Raw genomic sequence first — 16,372 nt, 5'->3', positions numbered from 1 at the left:
GTCCTTTTCTCTAACCACTAGACCCCACCCCCGGGGCCCCAATCAGAGCTAGGAGAGAACCCAGGCGTCCTGGCTCCCAGCCCCACCCAACAATCAGTAGACCCCCTTCCCCTCCCAGAACTGGGGTATATAAACAGGGTAGATGCCGGGCATCAGGTTTACAGAGTTTCACTGGCAGTAGCAGAAACAGGAAGTGAGCGCCGGCTTTGGGCAGACTTCCCCTTTCGCGGATTTTACGGCTGTTCCTTTAACAACTCAGGATCTAAATTTACCCATTTCTCGCACCCTCATGGGGGCCAGAAACCACCACTCTCCCAGGCCCCAGTCCTGTCTCTGTGCCACGTCACTTGGCTAAAAATAGATTCTGCAGCAACACTACCTGGGAAGGAGGTTGGCCAGGTCCCTCCACCCTCATGCTCCAGGGCATGCACTGGGCCCAACCGGGTCAGGAAGGAATCTCTGTCCCACTTCATGGGAGAGTGATGCTACCTTAGAGAGCGGGGAGGAGAAAGAGCCCTCCTGTACTCTGAGCTGCTGCTCCAGGGAGGCTAGACCGGCCTGTTGGAAAAAGTCAGGGCAGCTGGGCACCTCTTGAGGCCTCCTGAGATTGTCTCATTCCCAGCTAGTCCCTGGACTGGGCAGCTCCCGTGTAAGGGCTCGGAGGTGATGGGGAGGGGGCTGGGCAGCTGCAGGAGGGGATGTGGTTTGCTGGGCGTTGCAGGGAGCTGGCTTTGCTCTGACCACAGTAGATTTGGCCTGGAGATTGCAGAGAAACCATCTGATGGGGCGGAAAGGGGCCGAGTGCATCACGGGCTTCCTGGGGCTGCAGCCCCCGGTGCAGTTCCTCATTCCGCTCGCACTCGGGCCTCAGGCTGGGTGGAGCTCGGCACCGGGGTGTTAGTGGCAGCCCTGAGGGGTCCCCACTGCCCCATCATGGCATCTGCTCTCACCGTCCTCCTCCTCGGTGAGTATCGGAGACAGCCAGGGTGTGTGCCCATAAGGTGGGATCTGAGACCAGGACGTGTGTCCATAAGGTGGGATCTGAGACCAGGGCTGGTGTCCATGGGGGGGATGTGGGACCAGGGTGTAGGATCCAGGTGCTCTGGGATCTGGTCCCTAACACCAATTTCCTTTTCAGGCTGCTCTCTGGCCGGGCACAGCTGGGTGTTGGGAGGTGAGTATCAGTCTGTGGGGAGGATATTAACATCAGAAAGGGGCCGGGATCGGGGCGAGGAAGAGAAACTGAGCCCTGAACCTTCCCCAAAACTCCCCCTGTGAGCTCAGACCCGGCCCCGTTCTTTTGTGCCCCCCCAACCCCCCCGCATGGAGTAACTAGGAGTCGAATCTGGCTCCCGGGGTCTGACGAAGCAGAGAGGAACCGTCCCCTGGTTCAACGTCCTGGTTCAATGAGCCCCCCCAAGGCCAAATGACGGATGGACTGAATTGGGGTGGCGGGAGGCAGGGGCTGTGTCTCCCCTGTTTAACTCCTGTCTCTTGTTGAAAGCAGGGCAAGAATTTCCCAAACCCACCATCTGGGTGAGCCCCAGCAGGGCGGTGGCGCTCGGGGGAAACGTCACCATCCGCTGTGCGGGTTTGTACCCGGGCATGGAGTTCTTTCTGCGTAAAGCTGGAGACCCAAATCCACAGGTGCGGACGGTGCCTGATGGGACCGTGGCTGAATTTCCCATCGCCAATGTCAGCCGGGAAGATCGAGGGAGCTACACCTGCGACTATCACTCCATAGTGGAACAGAATCGCACATCGCATCCCAGTGACTCCATTGAGGTCATTGTAGGAGGTGAGGGAGGGGCCCGGCTCAGTGTCCCGGCTCCCAGCCCCACACCCAGCCAGACCCACAGGGGGTCTCTGCACAATGGGATGCTCAGAGCCAGGCTCTGCCCTGAGCCCTGGGCCCAGCAGAGGGGACGCCCGGCCGGGGAGCAGGGACGGAGTCACTGGGGGGTTCTCCAGCCAGTGGGGAGAAGCAGCAACTGGAGACTCAGGGCTGAGGAAGGGGGGATCCCTGCTCCCAGGGGGAGCTGCAGTGCAGGGGGGGCCTTTCCCAAGCAACACATCAGTTAGGGGGTGATGGGCGGAGCTGAAGGTTATAAACCTCAGTGTATAGTAGAGACTTGCACAGTCCCCTACAAGTCAGGGGTGGTGCTGTGCACAGAACCCAGCAGTCCTGGCCCCCATCCTCCCTGCTCTCCCCACTAGACCTCAGTCCCCTCCCAGAGCCAGGGACAGAACCCAGGAGTCCTGGCTCCCAGCCCCTTCCCAGCAGAGAAGCCAGGGAGTGAAGGGACCCTGGAGACTGTCCTGGCCTGTCACCCACGAGCGAGCAGAGCTCTGGGCCCCCAGGGGCTGGGGTTGCTCCGTGTCTCATGCTGTTAGCCCAGGGCTCAGAGGAAACTCTGGCCCCTGTGGAAAGGCATCCAGGAACCCGTCCCCAGGGCCGCCGGGACTGACCCATCACTGAGGCCGCGTGGTGAGGTCGGGCCCCAGGACTGAGTGACGGGGCCTGTGTCCCACGGCCTGTCTGCTTCCCACTGCAGAGCCCAGCTACCCCAAACCCAGCATCTACCTGAGACCCAGCAGGGCGCTCTCCCTGGGGGGAGTCGTGACCGTCTGGTGTCGGGGGCAGCACCGGGGCGTGCGGTTCGTGCTGAATAAAGAGCGACACCATTTCCCACCTGTGGATTCGGACGACAATGAGGCTGTGTTTCCCATCAGCAACGTGCGCCGGGAGGACGGCAGGAGCTACAGCTGCTCCTATCACAGCAGATCGGAGCCGTTCAACGTGTCGTACCCCAGCGACCCCGTGGAGCTGGTGGTGAGAGGTGAGGGGCCCGGCTCGGCGTCCCCGTTCCCAGCCCCACCCCCAGCCAGACCCTCACGGGGGCTCGGTGCCAATGGGACGCTCAGAGCGAGGCTCTGCCCTGAGCCCTGACCCCGCAGAGGGGACCTCCAGCTTGGGAGCGGGGTCGGAGTCACTGGGGGGTTCCCCAGCCAGGGGGGAGCAGCAGTGACTGGAGACTCGGGGCAGGGAGGCGACTTTAACGCTGCCCCTTGTGCGTAGGAACCGTGAGTCGCTATTTAATCCCGTGATCCCTTCCCCTCTGTTCTCCAGGCCCCGCCCCAGACAGAGATGAATGGGGCCGGGGCTGCAGGAGAAGCGGTGGCTTGGTGGACATGGCGCTGGGCTGGGACCCAGGAGATCTGGTCCAGCTCCTGGCGTGGCCACAGACTCTGTGTGATGGGAGCACGTCGCAGTTTTCATAAGTGTCCTTCCTTGTGAAGGAGCCTCAATCTTGGGGGATCTCAGGCCGAGCGCCCACAAACCAAGACGCTCACAGTTAGTGGAGACCTCTGCAAATGCTGACCTCAATAGTGCTGGATCCCTTGTGTTGGGGGAGCATGTAGGGCCCCCGCCATGATCAGGGCCCTGTTGTGCCAGGCGCTGCATAAACACAGAGTGAAGAGACAGTCCTGGCCCCTGGGAGCTCACTAAGGAAAGTGAATCTGTCTGTGCCTCAGTTTCCCTCTGTGTAGAATGGGGATAAAGACCCCTCTCTGCCTCCCAGGGGTCTGACTCCCTTCCTGTGTGGAGCTCGGGCCCTGTGGTGCCGGGCGCCAGAGACAAGCCTGTGACTCGGGCATATGAGGATCCCAAGAACTAGGGAGCTGCGGCTCGGTGTCTGTGGGGCTGGGAGCCCAGCTCGCAGGGCCGGGATTCTGGGTGGGGGGACTCTGGGATCTGGGAGAGAATCTCTGCCCGGGGGCCCCTGGATCTGTCCATGGCTGCGGCTGGCCGGGGATGCCGGGGCTGGGGGGGTGTCCAGGACTGACTCTCACAGCCTGTCTCCTGTGCGCAGATCCCAGCTTACCCAGACCCTCCATCTCTCTGAGCCCCACTGGGGTCACCGCCCCAGGGGCAGACGTCACCATCCGGTGTCAGGGGCAGCGCCGTGACGTGACGTTCTTCCTGCACAAGGCTGGAGACCTGAACCCACCGCGACAGATGGACCCTGCTGAAGCCGGGGCCGAGTTCCTCATCCCCACCGTGGGCCGGCAGCACGGAGGGAACTACAGGTGCAGCTACCGGCTCCAATCAGAGCCCTTCGTCTCCTCGCAGCCCAGTGACCCCGTGCAGCTGGTGGTAGCAGGTGAGGGGCCCGGCTTGACGTCCCCGCTCCCAGCCCCATCCCCAGCCAGACCCTCGTGGGGGCTCCATGCTGATGGGATGCTCAGAGCCAGGCTGTGTCCTGAGCTCTGGGCCCAGCAGAGGGACGCCCGGCTGCGGAGCGGAGACGGCACAGGTGACCGGTATAATATGGAGCTGCTGCCGAGGGACGCTGGGCTGGTGTCGGGGGCTGGGGGCTGCTCAGGCCTAGCACAGTGCTGGGGTCACTCGGCATAGCATGGCTGGGGCTCAGGTCAGTTGGCTGGTGGGGCTGACCCAGGACTGGGGCCAGACTGGGATTGCTCTGGTGGCAGGGATGGGGCTCGGGGTTCTAGCTGGCCCGGGGGCAGGGAAGGGGGCCCCCTCGGCCAGTTAAACAGGCTCATTCTGCCCAAGGAGCCGCTTCCATGGGGGAGCCACAAAGGGCTGGGGCTGGGTGGGGAGAATGGCTGGTGTTACTAGGGGTATGTGGGGCCCAGACGCCGGGAGAGAGAGACCAGCAGCCAGCGAGGTAGAAACCTGCACCAGCAATGCAGGGATCCTGCGAGTGGGGAGCCAGTGGAAAGGGACCTGGTGGCCTAGTTGTGTCATCGAAGGAGCCAGGCAGAGAGCTGGCAGGGAGAAAGTCCCGTTGAGAAGGGACAGAGATGGCAGGAACAGGAGGAGGCAGACAGAGGAAAGACAGAGGCATGAGGGGGAAAGTTAAAGGAAGAACCGGGCAGTGAAACACAAAGAAAAAAGAGTCTCTAAGTTACAAAGCAATTGTTAGAAAACCACAAGAGAAGTAAAGCACGAATGAAACGTGACAGAAACCAGCTGTGAGCAAAGAGAAACGGGCTGGAGAAATGAGGAGGAAGTGAGCTGTAGCGAAAGTAAAACTAATAGTACGGACAAAACGTCCACTCAGCACCTTCAGGGGCAGCGACAGGAAGGGAAAAATTGCCAGAGAGCGAAGGGACTCTAGAAAAAGCAGCGGAGGGACAGTTGTTCGATTGAGAAGCCGACCCATCGCCTGGAGAAATAGCTGCAGGTATCTGAGCTGGAACTCAGAGCAGCAAACAGAGACGGCGCCAGGGGATGGCTCCAGACACAACAAACCAGCCTAAGGACAGAGAAGCCGCGAAGGGACCGTAGAGCGGTGGGTTCTGGCCTAGTGCCTTGGACGTTCTAACGCCAGATCCTGGTGCTCCAGGAATGTAACTTGTTGCCCAGGAAGTGGGTTGAATTCAGCCAATGGCAGTTACTGTCCAGGCGAGCTCAGCAATAGTTCCCAGTGTGACCCTACCCAGCAGTTCCTGCTACACCAGCGAACTCTGATTCACTTGTGATCATTCCCCACTCAACTGATTTCTCCTTCCCCAGCTGATGGAGATAAAACGCAATTGGCCTCTAGGTCCCCTCGGCCTCTTCTTGCCCTGCCCCAGCCACCTCTCCACGGGCTCCTTGCAGATGGATCCGCGTGTTGCCCCGCTGAGGGGTGGGGGACCCCGTGTCTCTTGTGTCACTAGCCCAGCTCTCTCGGTCTTGGATTTGGGGGAAAAGCATCCAGGAGACTCTCCCAGCAGGCCCCTGTATCAGCCTCATCACTGGGGCCGGGCTGTGGGGACGGGGCGCAGTGACCGTGCCGGGGTCTGTGTCTCACAGCCTGTCTCCGCCTGCCCCGTGGAACTGGTGATAGCAGGTGAGGGGCCTGACTCAGCATCCCTGCTCCCAGCCCCACACCCAGCCAGACCACAAACCGGGGTGCTGTGCTGCTCACTGGCACCACAAAGCCACCTGTGTGGGGCACAGCTCAGTGTGTATTCCCCTGGGAGAACAGCACTGGGGCCAGAGAGCCATGGATAATGATCCCGTGTATCCCATCTGTCTGCCTGAGTCTGCAGACAGACTGGGTGAATGGCTCAGAAGCAGGGCTCCCCCTTCGCTGGGGTGCTGCCCAGTACGGCATTAACTCTGGAACCTCTCAATCCAGATAGACATGGTGTTAACACTTGAACCCACCGATCCAGAGTGACATGTTGTTGACTCTGGAACCTAATGATGGTTGTTGCGATGACAGCACTGTTACGTCTTCCACACACACCCTGCCCCCACCCCAGTACAGCCCTCTGCTATTGGGAGTGAAGCCCCCTGACCACTATTGCCCAGAATCCCCTCTGCTTCTGCCCCCCCACTAGCCCCATAGAAAGTTCTGCTGTGGGTCCCTGGGTCCTTGTGGGGGAGGGGCTGGGGCAGGAGGTAATGAACCAGCCGCTCACAGTGTTCACGGCCTGGTGCTGCTTCCCAGGTGGATCGGAACCAAGCGTACCACCATTTCTGACTTGCACCATCATCGCCGGGGTGAGCACGGCAGCCGCCGTCCTCCTCCTCCTCCTCCTGGCCTTTGTCTGCTACAGAAGAACCCGAGGAAGTGAGTGTCCCGGCCAGCGAGGGAAGGGTTAAACCCGCTGCTAAGCCGGGCTGGGAAGGGATCATGGCTTGGATGGGAGACAGGGATGGAAACCCAGGGGGTGGGGCAGGGGCCCAGCAGGGGGCGCTCTCCCCTGGCAGTGAGAGCTGGCCCCAAAGCCCCTGGGCAGCACTAGGGGGCGCTGGGCTGCAAAGGGTATAGGCTCAGCAGGGGGCGCTGTGGTGCAGGGGGTGGGGCAGAGGGCTCACTAGGGGGCGCTGTGGTGCAGGGGGTGGGGCAGAGGGCTCACTAGGGGGCGCTGTGGTGCAGGGGGTGGGGCAGAGGGCTCAATAGGGGGTGCTGTGCTGCAGGGGGTGGGGCAGAGGGCTCACTAGGGGGCGCTGTGGTGCAGGGAGCTGGGCTCAGTCTGTCTCTAGGGTATCCAGGTTCAGCAGCTGGAGGGTGAGGTGCTCCCCAGGCAGAGCGGTGGGGGGGGGCTTTCTCCTGGGCCCCCCATCCCAGATGCCCTGTAGGGCTGAGGGGCAGGGCTGGTACACGGGATCTGGGTCGACTCATGGACGATTCTGCTTCGTGTCTCCGCAGGGAAAGGACCAGCCCCGAGACAGAGCAGGTGAGACCCCAGCTCCGCTCCCCACCCCCGATCTACCTGCCCCAGGACACAGGACTCCTGGGTTCTCTCCCCGGCTCAGAGAAGTGACTAGGATCTAATGGTTAGATCAAGAGGTCTGGGAGGCAGAACTCCTGGGTTCTCTCCCTAGCTCTGGGAAGGGAGTGTGATCTAATGGTTAGATTGGAATCGGCTGGGAGCCAGGACTCCTGGGTTCTCTCTCTGGCTCTGGGAGGGGAGTGAGGCTTAATGGATAGATGAGCGGAGCTGGGAGCCAGGACTCCTGGGTTCTGTGACTATCTCTCTCTCTCTTTCTCCCCATAGGGAGTCCGAGGCTGCAGCCACAGTCTGTAAGTCACACATGAGGGGGCAGCCATGGAGCAGGGGGGAGGGGCGGGTGCCCCTGGCAGGGGCCACATCCTGTGGGGGGGGGCATGCTGATGTGGGGTGCAGCCTTGATTAACTGTGCGCCTTTGGGGGCGCCCCTGCCCCCCTCAGTTTCCCCCGCTGCACCATGGGGCTTGTGAACCTGCCCCACCCCAGTATGCCGGGGGGCAGGCAGGCCAGTCTGCGAACGGCTCAGATGTGGGGTGGGGGCCTGGGCCCAGGGCCCTGATCTGGGCCCAGCCGCTCACTGATCTGGGTGTCTCTATTCCACAGACGCCCTTGTGGCTGAAGGGAAGCAGATGGATGTCCTGGTAAGTGCCCCCCACTCCTCCACCACCCCCAGCACCAGTTCACCATCCAGCCTCCCCCCCCACACACACCATCCAGCCCTGCACAGGTCCCACTAGAGCCATGTTCAGACGCCGGCCCCCCTGACTCTGCCTGCCCCCCCCCGTTCCCCCTCAGGGCAGACACCGGATCTGGAGATCAACAACGGGCTCCCCCCTGAGAGGGGCGGGAGACCCAGAGCACAGAGAATAAGAGCCTGACCCTGCACCCCCAAAACACACCTTGACCCCCTCAAACCTTCCTCCAAACGTTTGCATTTGGCTGAGATTTGGGGAGGGTCAGTGGAATTCCATGGGGGGCAGGTGCCAGGGGAGGGGAGGGGGAATTTCCCTGATCTCTGCCCCATGGGGCTTTGTGGGCTGGAGTGTATGGGGGGGAAGGGGGTGTTGCTGGATTCCCTGCTGGGGGGAAGAGCAGCTCTCCGGAGCTGGACAGGACAGAGCGTGTCAGAGCAACTGTGCATGGGGTGGGGTTTGGGGGGCACTGCCAGGGCCGGCTCTGGCTTTTTTGCCACCCTAGGCAAAAAAGCCACCCGCCGCCCGCCCTCTCCCACCCCCCCCAGCGCGGCAGGGGAGGGTGCCGAGCCCGGCCGCGGGCCCGCAATCCCCGACCAACCGGAACACCGGGGGGAGGGCAGCGAGCCCGGACGGGGCCCCGCTCTCCCTGACCGGAGCGCTGCGGGGAGGGCGGCGAGCCCAGTCACGGCCCCACTCTCGGACCGGAGCGCCCCGCTGCGCCGCCCCCCTCCAGGCGCTGCCCCAAGCACATGCTTGGTGGGCTGGTGCCTGGAGCCAGCCCTGGGCATCGCTGCCCCCTGGTGTCTGGGATCAGAACTGTCTGGTGTGTGTGTTGGCGCGCGCACACACACACACACACACACACACACACACACACTCCGGTGTCTCTCTCCCCTCCCAGCCCCAGGAGACCGACCCCGGCGCCGAGGGACTCACCTACGCCAAGCTGGACGGCCAGGTGCTGCAGGCCAAGCGGGGGGACCCAGCCCCTGCCCCCGAGCCCGTCCTGTATGCCACCATCAACGTGAGCAAGGGCCTGACGGGTACAGCCCCCAGGGTGCAGAAGCGCCCCCCACCCACCCCCATGGCGTGAACCCAGGGGCAGGGCTTGCTTTAGGAAGTGCGGGGCCCAATTCGAACAGTTTCGACGGGGCCCCAGCAGGGATGACTAAAAAAAAAAGCCACTTAAAAAGAACCCTTTCATTTCTTCCATGTATTATTTACTTTCCATGACTATATAAATAATAACAAAATTATTTATTAATTAGCTGATTTTCACTTTCATATTAGGAAAATAATTCATGTTTTGATAGTTGTACAACTGATTTTCTTCAATAATGTTTATTTTATTAAAATTTATAAAATATTTCCTTATTAATATAAAATTGTGCCCTCCACCCCCCAGCGCCTCCCGGCCCACGGAAACAAACTCTGCTTCCCCAGCGCCGCCCCGCCGAAACAGCTGTGGGCCCAAAAGGAAGAAAAGGAAGGTTTGTGGGAGGGGGGTGACATAGGGTGACCAGATCACAGCAGTAAAATAGGACCCGACCCCTCCCCGCTCGGCCCCACCATCACACCCCTCTTCACCCCCTAGCCCCCCGCTGGCTTGCTGTGTCCCTCCTAGTCAGTCGCCCACCCACCACTTGCCTCCTTTCACCTTCTCCCTCCCCTGCCAGAAACCCCCATACCCGCCCCTAGAACCCCTGCTGGCTCACTGCGTGCCTCTTTGCCCACCGGCCGCTTGCCCACCCGCTCGCAGCTCGCCCCCCCCAAGTATAAAGCCTCATTCAAAGACCCAGGGGTCACTATATTACTGCACACAGCAGTCAATCAGTGCAGTTGTAGATAAATCTCTGCATTATGCATTGTTGTATAACTTTTCTATGACTTTGTATTGAACCTTGGTAATGTTATAGCTGGCCCCTAAGGCAGTATAATTAAGGTAAAAGAAAAATGTCTTTTTGCTAGAAGTTGAATAAGATCTTCCCCCACTTTGTAATCAATTGACCTGTTGAATGAATGAGGTGTGAATGAGGAAGGTGTGGAAGGCAGGCACTTCCAGACAGCTGCAATCCTTGGAGAGGGGCTGGGAGCCAGCCAAGGGGAGCTTTGCCCAGGGCTGAGTGGGACAGAGTTTGGGTGCAGGCTCCGGGCTGGGGCACGGTGTGGGGTGCAGGATGGGTGGAGGGGTGCAGGCTCTGGGAGGGAGTGCGGAGGGGTGGGTTCAGGCTCCGGGCTGGGGCACAGTGTGGGGTGCAGGATGGGTGGAGGGGTGCAGGCTCTGGGAGGGAGTGCGGAGGGGTGGGTGCAGGCTCTGGGACAGAGTTTGGGGGCCGGAGAGGGGGTGGTGGGTGCTGGGGGGGAGGGGACTGCCATCACATGTGGCTTCCTTCCTCCCCTGCTGCCCCTCACCATAGCCTCGGTGGGGGTTGGGGCTGCCCCTTGCCCAGTGTTTGCAGGAGGGGTGGCTGGGGGGAAACCCAGTCAAACTCTGGTTTTACTCTTTCATTGATGGGTCACTTTAACCCCTTACAAGCCCCTTCCCGCCTCTCTCATCCCCCTTTTCTACTGAGCTTGTTTGATCTTTTCGGTGGAGCCAGATGAAAACCACAAACCCCAGAGAGAGCAACAGACTGAAAGACTAGACTGAACCCACCACCCACCCAGCCTAGTCCATCCCAGAGCCCAGGACTGAGGGCAAATGTCCCCCCACCCCCGGGCCACCTGCTTCCACTCCTGGCCTCTCCCAGCGCCGCCAGCGATTCTGTGTGGCTGCATCGGGTGGGATTTCAACTGGACCCCCCCTCACTAAATTCACCCCTGTTTTGCGATCGCTCTGCACCAAGAGCACCTTCCTTCCCTTCCCTAGAGCTGCTGGATGGCTAGAAAGCTGAGCTGGGTGTTTGATCGATCCGGAATATTATCGTGCCCCCCCTCCAAAAAAAAACCTTAATGTCCACACAGCTTTGGGGGGGGATATTCCTCCCCCCCAAGCCGGTCTATTTTATTGTTGCAGGGCAAACAAAGGAGCCAGAGTTTAATGGGAATATTCAGCCCCTACAGTGGTCTTGCAGCAGGGGAAGCAGAGCTGATGGGAAGGGAACTGGTTTGGATAGGAGCCCCCCGTCCCCCTCCTTTGCAAAATAATTTGGGGAGGGGAATCAGATCACTCCGTGCCTCAGTTTCCCCTCTCTCGGGGGAGAAGGGAGAGATAAAAGTCTCCACCTGCCGTGTTGCAGACCTTTCGCATTCTCCCCTCTTGATGTATTTGATTTCCTCCTCCAAACCTCCCTCTCTCTCTCATCTGGAGTTCACAGCACTAAGTACTGGCTCGGGGCTTTCTTCCTGGGTTACATGATCCCGAGTTTAGTTTTGAAACAGACACAGGCACAAACTCACCCTCAAACAGCAACACCACCGAAAACCACAAAACCAACCCAATATTACAAATCTATGGGGAGTCACGGGGTCAAACTCTCACTGACCGAAGCCCCAGCAGCTGCTCAGGTGAGTGAGGTCCACTGCCGAGATTCCTGTCTCCCACCGGACCAGAATCCCCCTAGGGGTCTCCTCCAGGTGAGTGCTGGGGGGAGGGGAGGGGAAGGCTGCAAAGCACATGTGCCTTCTCCCCCCTGCCCCCTCCTGACCTGCAACAGTCCCCATTGCCTCTGCCTCAGCTCCCCCCCCCCCCCCGCCCCACGGCCAGCGTCTCTCGTTGCCTAGCAGCAACAGCTGCTGCTTCCCGGAGAGCCCCAGAGCTTTGCTTTAGGCAGGGACGCTGCGCGGGGCCCTCTTAGGGCCGGGGCCCAATTCAGGGGAATCGGTGGAATCGGCCTAAAGCCGGCCCTGCTCCAGAGTCCATACGTGGTCCCTGAGGGCCAGGAGCTCCTTGCACCGAATGCACACATACGCCCCCCGCCCACGGGACAGGTAATCATACATGCTACACTCAGTGCAATAAACTGGATACCCCCACTCTGCAGCTGGGCTTCTGCCTGCATTTTCTCCTAGTTCATGAAGAAGACCAGACCCCGTGGTCGCCTGGCTCTCAGCCAGATGCACGTTCCTCAAGGCTGCAGGGTAGGTTTAGGGTGACAAGCTGTGAGCTGTATGATGCTTCGCAAGGTTGACAGTCCCTGGGTTTCTTTCATTTTGCAAAGCCCTCTGCTTACTTTGACCGCACTAGATTTCACCTGCAGATTAGAGACAACGTGTGATGGATATTACAGGGTCACTGCCGGGGAATCAGGTTTACGCTGAGTTTCACTGGCAGGAGCAGAATCAGCAAGCGAGCACCTGCTCTGCTCACACTTCCCCTTTTCATGCATTTTTCGGGTGCTGCTTTAGCAACTTAGGATCTAAATTTATCCCTCCCCCGTCCCATTGTGGGGGACCAGAAACCACAACCCCCCCACCCCTCTGTCCCGTCTCTGTCTCACACCACTGCGCTAAGAATAGCGTCTGCAGTGACGCTACCTGCGAAGGAGGTTGGCCAGGTCCCTCCACCCTGTTCCCTATCAGCTCTGTGTTCTCAGGGAACCAGGGCGCAGTACCCAGCCTGTCTGACTCACAAAAGACCTCCCCCCGGCAGCCTCTGCTTGCACCAAAGCCGATCAGACAACAGACTTACAAACACCAATGGAAAGTCCGTGGGAGACCCACCAAAACGCCTGGGACAAGGGTGACAAGATTAAGGAAACTCCCCAGGCCTCATTTGCATGGGAGATGAGACAAGGAGGCATCTCCATCAGCTACAGACTGAAGACCATAGATTCCAAGGCAAGAACCGCACTGAACTCTGGGACCAGCGAAGCAGGGAAGCAGTGCATGATGGGGGATCTCTTCTCCAGATGTTAATGAGCCCATGCCTGCACACCCCCAGCTCAGCAGTTATCAGACCAATTCTAGTAATAAATCCTTGATTGGTATCCAAAATACTGAAGCTCCCTAATTGCATTGTGAGCTCCCTCCAAGGAGCACCGTCCATGGCCAGGAATGATCAGCTCCTGTTGTCTAGCCTGAACAAAACAACTTTGGTCTTCTCCCTTGAGCCATCAGTTTACCCATAAACCAATCTAGTGTCTCCCTCGAACCATTGTTCTTGCCCCTACACAAACCCCTTCCCACGCTCAAGTAAGTGTTCTGATGCCTGGATCCAAACTCTGCATCAGTTCCATTGGGACGACATCTTCTCCTGACTGATTGTGCTGGGGGCTCTGCCTGTCTCCAGCACTCCGGTCCCTCAGCTACCACCACCACCTGGGACCCCCGATCGATTCAAGCTTCACGGAGTGGTGAGAACCCATCTCTCTCTCTCTCTCTCTCTCTCTCTCTCTCTCTCTAGGTGTAGCCTTCTGACCCTGACTTGTGTGATCAGTTCTAGTTTTCTAAACCTTTTATAATCAATATTATAACTGTTTTGTTTGTTTGGCTCCCCTATGGTGATGTGAGGAAGTGGGGGATTTTCTTGTGTTTTCCTTGTTTTTCCAGATCGGAGAGAGAACTTGGGACCCCAGCCAAAGGCCTGGATGATGGATACCCCAGCGACTGGAGACCTGACGCCTGACGACCCAGCTCAGGAGTCGCAGCCGGTTCTGGCCAGTGGGAGGACAATAGGCTGCGACAAGAGGACCCCAGTGACCTAACCAGCTGGTTCCAGCCAGAGAGGCCAGAGGAGGGCAGAGAGGAGAGGCGGCCCAGATGACCTTGTTTACGACCCTGTTTACCTGGAGAGAAGACGTGGACAGAGGCGGGACTTGGGACCAGTGATATCAGATGTCCATCTGGGAAGCAGGGGGGCTCTGGGCTGGAGTGGGGGAGCAGGCAGAGCCCACTTGGATGCAGAGAGCCTGGGGTGTGCTGGGCTGAGGGAGGCCAGGCCTGAGGCACTGAGAGTTTCCTGTGCTGGGTTCAACTCTCAATAACCCTCCTGTTTTACACTGGCTGAGAGTCACTCTGGTCTAGAGAACAGGGTTGCATTATTCCCTCTGGGAGTGGAGGCCTGGGAGATCCAGAGCGAGCGGACTCCCTGAGGGGGCCCACTCAAGAGACAGACGTGCTAAGGCTCAGAGAGGTGCCATCCCAGGAGGTGGAGGGGCTTAACCCCCGCAAGAGAGTGGACCCCCAAGAACGGCTGTCGCACTGAAAGGGGCACCCCCCACGGACCGCACGGGGCCAAGAGTGGGCACAATCTGTGAGTCCATGACAGGTTATTATCTGGTGTAGTAAGTAAAGGCCCTGAGGCTTGAACTAAAGTAATGGTCAAGACTTTGCTAGCATAAAAGCAAAGTTAAGCTGTGAGCAAGAGGCAGGCCCTGCTCACAGAAGCTGGCAAGGAAAGGGCTGATGTTGCATAGTTACAGTATAAACATGGTACCAAGACACACTATACCGGAACAGGCCGACCCATCCCAATGATAGGGGCAAAAGGGTAAAATGATGGATAGAGATGTTTTGATCGAACCAACAGGTACAAGGTGCGAGGCGGCACCTTACTGCATAGAGGGGTTGTACCTTGCTACGTAGAGGGGTTGCACCTCAATACGTCAGGAGTGATGTGTAACTTGTTTGTACCTGTGTATGAAAATGTATCCCTGGGGTGGTGTCTTTGTCCGGCTGAGGGGGCAGTGGAAAGTCCCGCCACTGAGCTGAGTCCATTGCCAAGCGGCACTTTCTAGCAGTATGCCCGGTAGACTAAGTAATCTACGGGGAACTGAAATTGTGTCAGGGTCGCAATAAACCTGGCCGAGGGGCCTTTGTACCTTCCTAGACTCTGTGGTTATTGGGGGTTCTCGTCGGGTTTGCTGTGTCAGCTATCTGCAGAGCTGGGGCAGCACACAGAGGGAACACATGCACGCAGCTGAGTGATATCAACAGGAGAAAGCAGAAGCACCACACCGGTAGCCTCTCACAACATCTGGCAATAAATAACTTTTGTGGTTAAGCTGGTTGCTTCTCTCTCTCTCTCTCTCCCCGTTGAGGGTGTTTTTTGGCTTCCCCATTAGCTCTGCAGCAACACTCCTCATACCTAAGCTACAGATCCCGGCAGCGCCCAAAACTCCTGTGGGGTTTGCTCATCACGTGGGTTACTACCAGAACAACTGTAACGGGAAAGTGGGGATAGGGATGTGCTGAACCTGGGACATAAGTGTGGCAGTTTGGAAGTGTTGTTTGACCCAGTCTGCTGAGTCCTGCAGTTCCTCATTCCCCTCGCACTCGGGCCTCAGGCGGGTGGAGCTGGGTTCTAGGGCATTGGTGGCAGCGGTGAGGGGTCCCCACTGCCCCGTCATGGCGTCTGCTCTCACCATCCTCCTCCTCAGTGAGTATCGGAGACAGCCAAGGCATGTGCTCATAATGGGGGATCTGAGACCAGGGTGTGTGCCCATGGCGGGGGTGTCTGGCTGATCTGATACCAGGGTGTAGGACCCAGTCATTCTAGGATCTGGTCCGTAACAATCCATCTCCTTTCCAAACTTCTGGCTGGCCGGGTGGAGCGGAGTGTGAGTAAAGGATGGGGGTTGGAGAAGGGACGGGAGAGAGGAAAAGAGGAGCTGAGCCCTGAGCCTTCACCCGAAAACTCAGTTCAACCTCCTTGCTTTGACCCCGGGGGGGCTGAGATCAGAACCCGGCACTGCCCCCAGTGCAGTCAGAGCTGACTCCGGATTAACCCCCATGGGGCTGAGATCAGAACCCGGACCTGCCCCCAGTGCAGTCAGGGCTGACTCCGGATTGACCCCATGGGGCTGAGATCAGAACACAGCCCATAGGTTTCTTGTAGATGCAGTGAGGTGCCTGCAGGGTCTATTTATACTCAGGGCTCTGCTTTAGGGCCGGGGCTGTTTCTCACTGCATGTTTGTGCAGCACCAAGCACCTCTGATCCCAACCCCCACCCCCTGCTCTAATCACTAGGCCCCACTCTCCTCCCGGAGCCAGGGAGAGAACCCAGGAGTCCTGGTGTCCAGCATCCCCTTCTGTAACCTACTAGACCCCACTCCCCTAGTTCTGGCTCCCAGCCCCCTTCATTCTAACCCACAAGACCCCACTCTCCTCCTGGAGCTGGGGATATTACTCCAGATCTCAGTCCTTTGCTGTAGCCACTAGACGGCCAATTCTCTAAGGCCCTGAGCCAGGCTGACACTGCCTGGGTGGCCGTGTGGCCTAGTGGGGAGAGCGCTGGGACTGGGACTCAGGACAGCTGGCTGCCATTCCTGGTATGGTTGTCATTTCCTGGGGGACCTTGGCCGAGTCCCTGCCCGCCTCTTTGCCTCAGTTTCCCCCCTGTAAAATGGGGCTGATGCCCTTCCCCCTTCTGTGAAACGCTGTGAGATCTGTGGGTGCGAAGTGCTGGGGAGGAGCTGGGCATTGTACCAGACACAATCTGGCCCAATCCGGTGCCGCCAGCCTGAGAGCGGTGGGTTTC

The 16,372-nt window shown here is 59.1% G+C and overlaps 2 protein-coding genes across 2 annotated transcripts; both read left to right on the top strand.

Annotated features, from left to right (window-relative positions):
* The first annotated feature begins 664 nt into the window (after positions 1-664).
* On the top strand, positions 665-3,282 carry LOC101940455 (immunoglobulin superfamily member 1-like). The gene is made up of 5 exons (XM_065570960.1): positions 665-964; positions 1,139-1,174; positions 1,508-1,798; positions 2,556-2,840; positions 3,131-3,282. Exons 1-5 carry the CDS (start codon positions 667-669, stop codon positions 3,280-3,282), a joined length of 1,062 nt encoding a protein of 353 aa, XP_065427032.1. The 5' UTR covers positions 665-666.
* A 170-nt stretch (positions 3,283-3,452) lies between these two features.
* LOC135976177 (leukocyte immunoglobulin-like receptor subfamily B member 2) lies at positions 3,453-14,717 on the top strand. The gene is made up of 6 exons (XM_065570808.1): positions 3,453-4,166; positions 6,471-6,593; positions 7,176-7,203; positions 7,525-7,550; positions 7,861-7,898; positions 8,854-14,717. Exons 1-6 carry the CDS (start codon positions 3,818-3,820, stop codon positions 9,043-9,045), a joined length of 756 nt encoding a protein of 251 aa, XP_065426880.1. The 5' UTR covers positions 3,453-3,817; the 3' UTR covers positions 9,046-14,717.
* The last annotated feature ends 1,655 nt before the right edge of the window (positions 14,718-16,372 follow it).

The sequence above is a fragment of the Chrysemys picta genome, chromosome 17, assembly GCF_011386835.1.
Source record: "Chrysemys picta bellii isolate R12L10 chromosome 17, ASM1138683v2, whole genome shotgun sequence".
NCBI classification, from domain to species: Eukaryota; Metazoa; Chordata; order Testudines; family Emydidae; genus Chrysemys; species Chrysemys picta.
The sequence above is the reverse complement of the archived record's forward strand: the minus strand, read 5'-3'. Positions and strand labels throughout refer to the sequence as shown.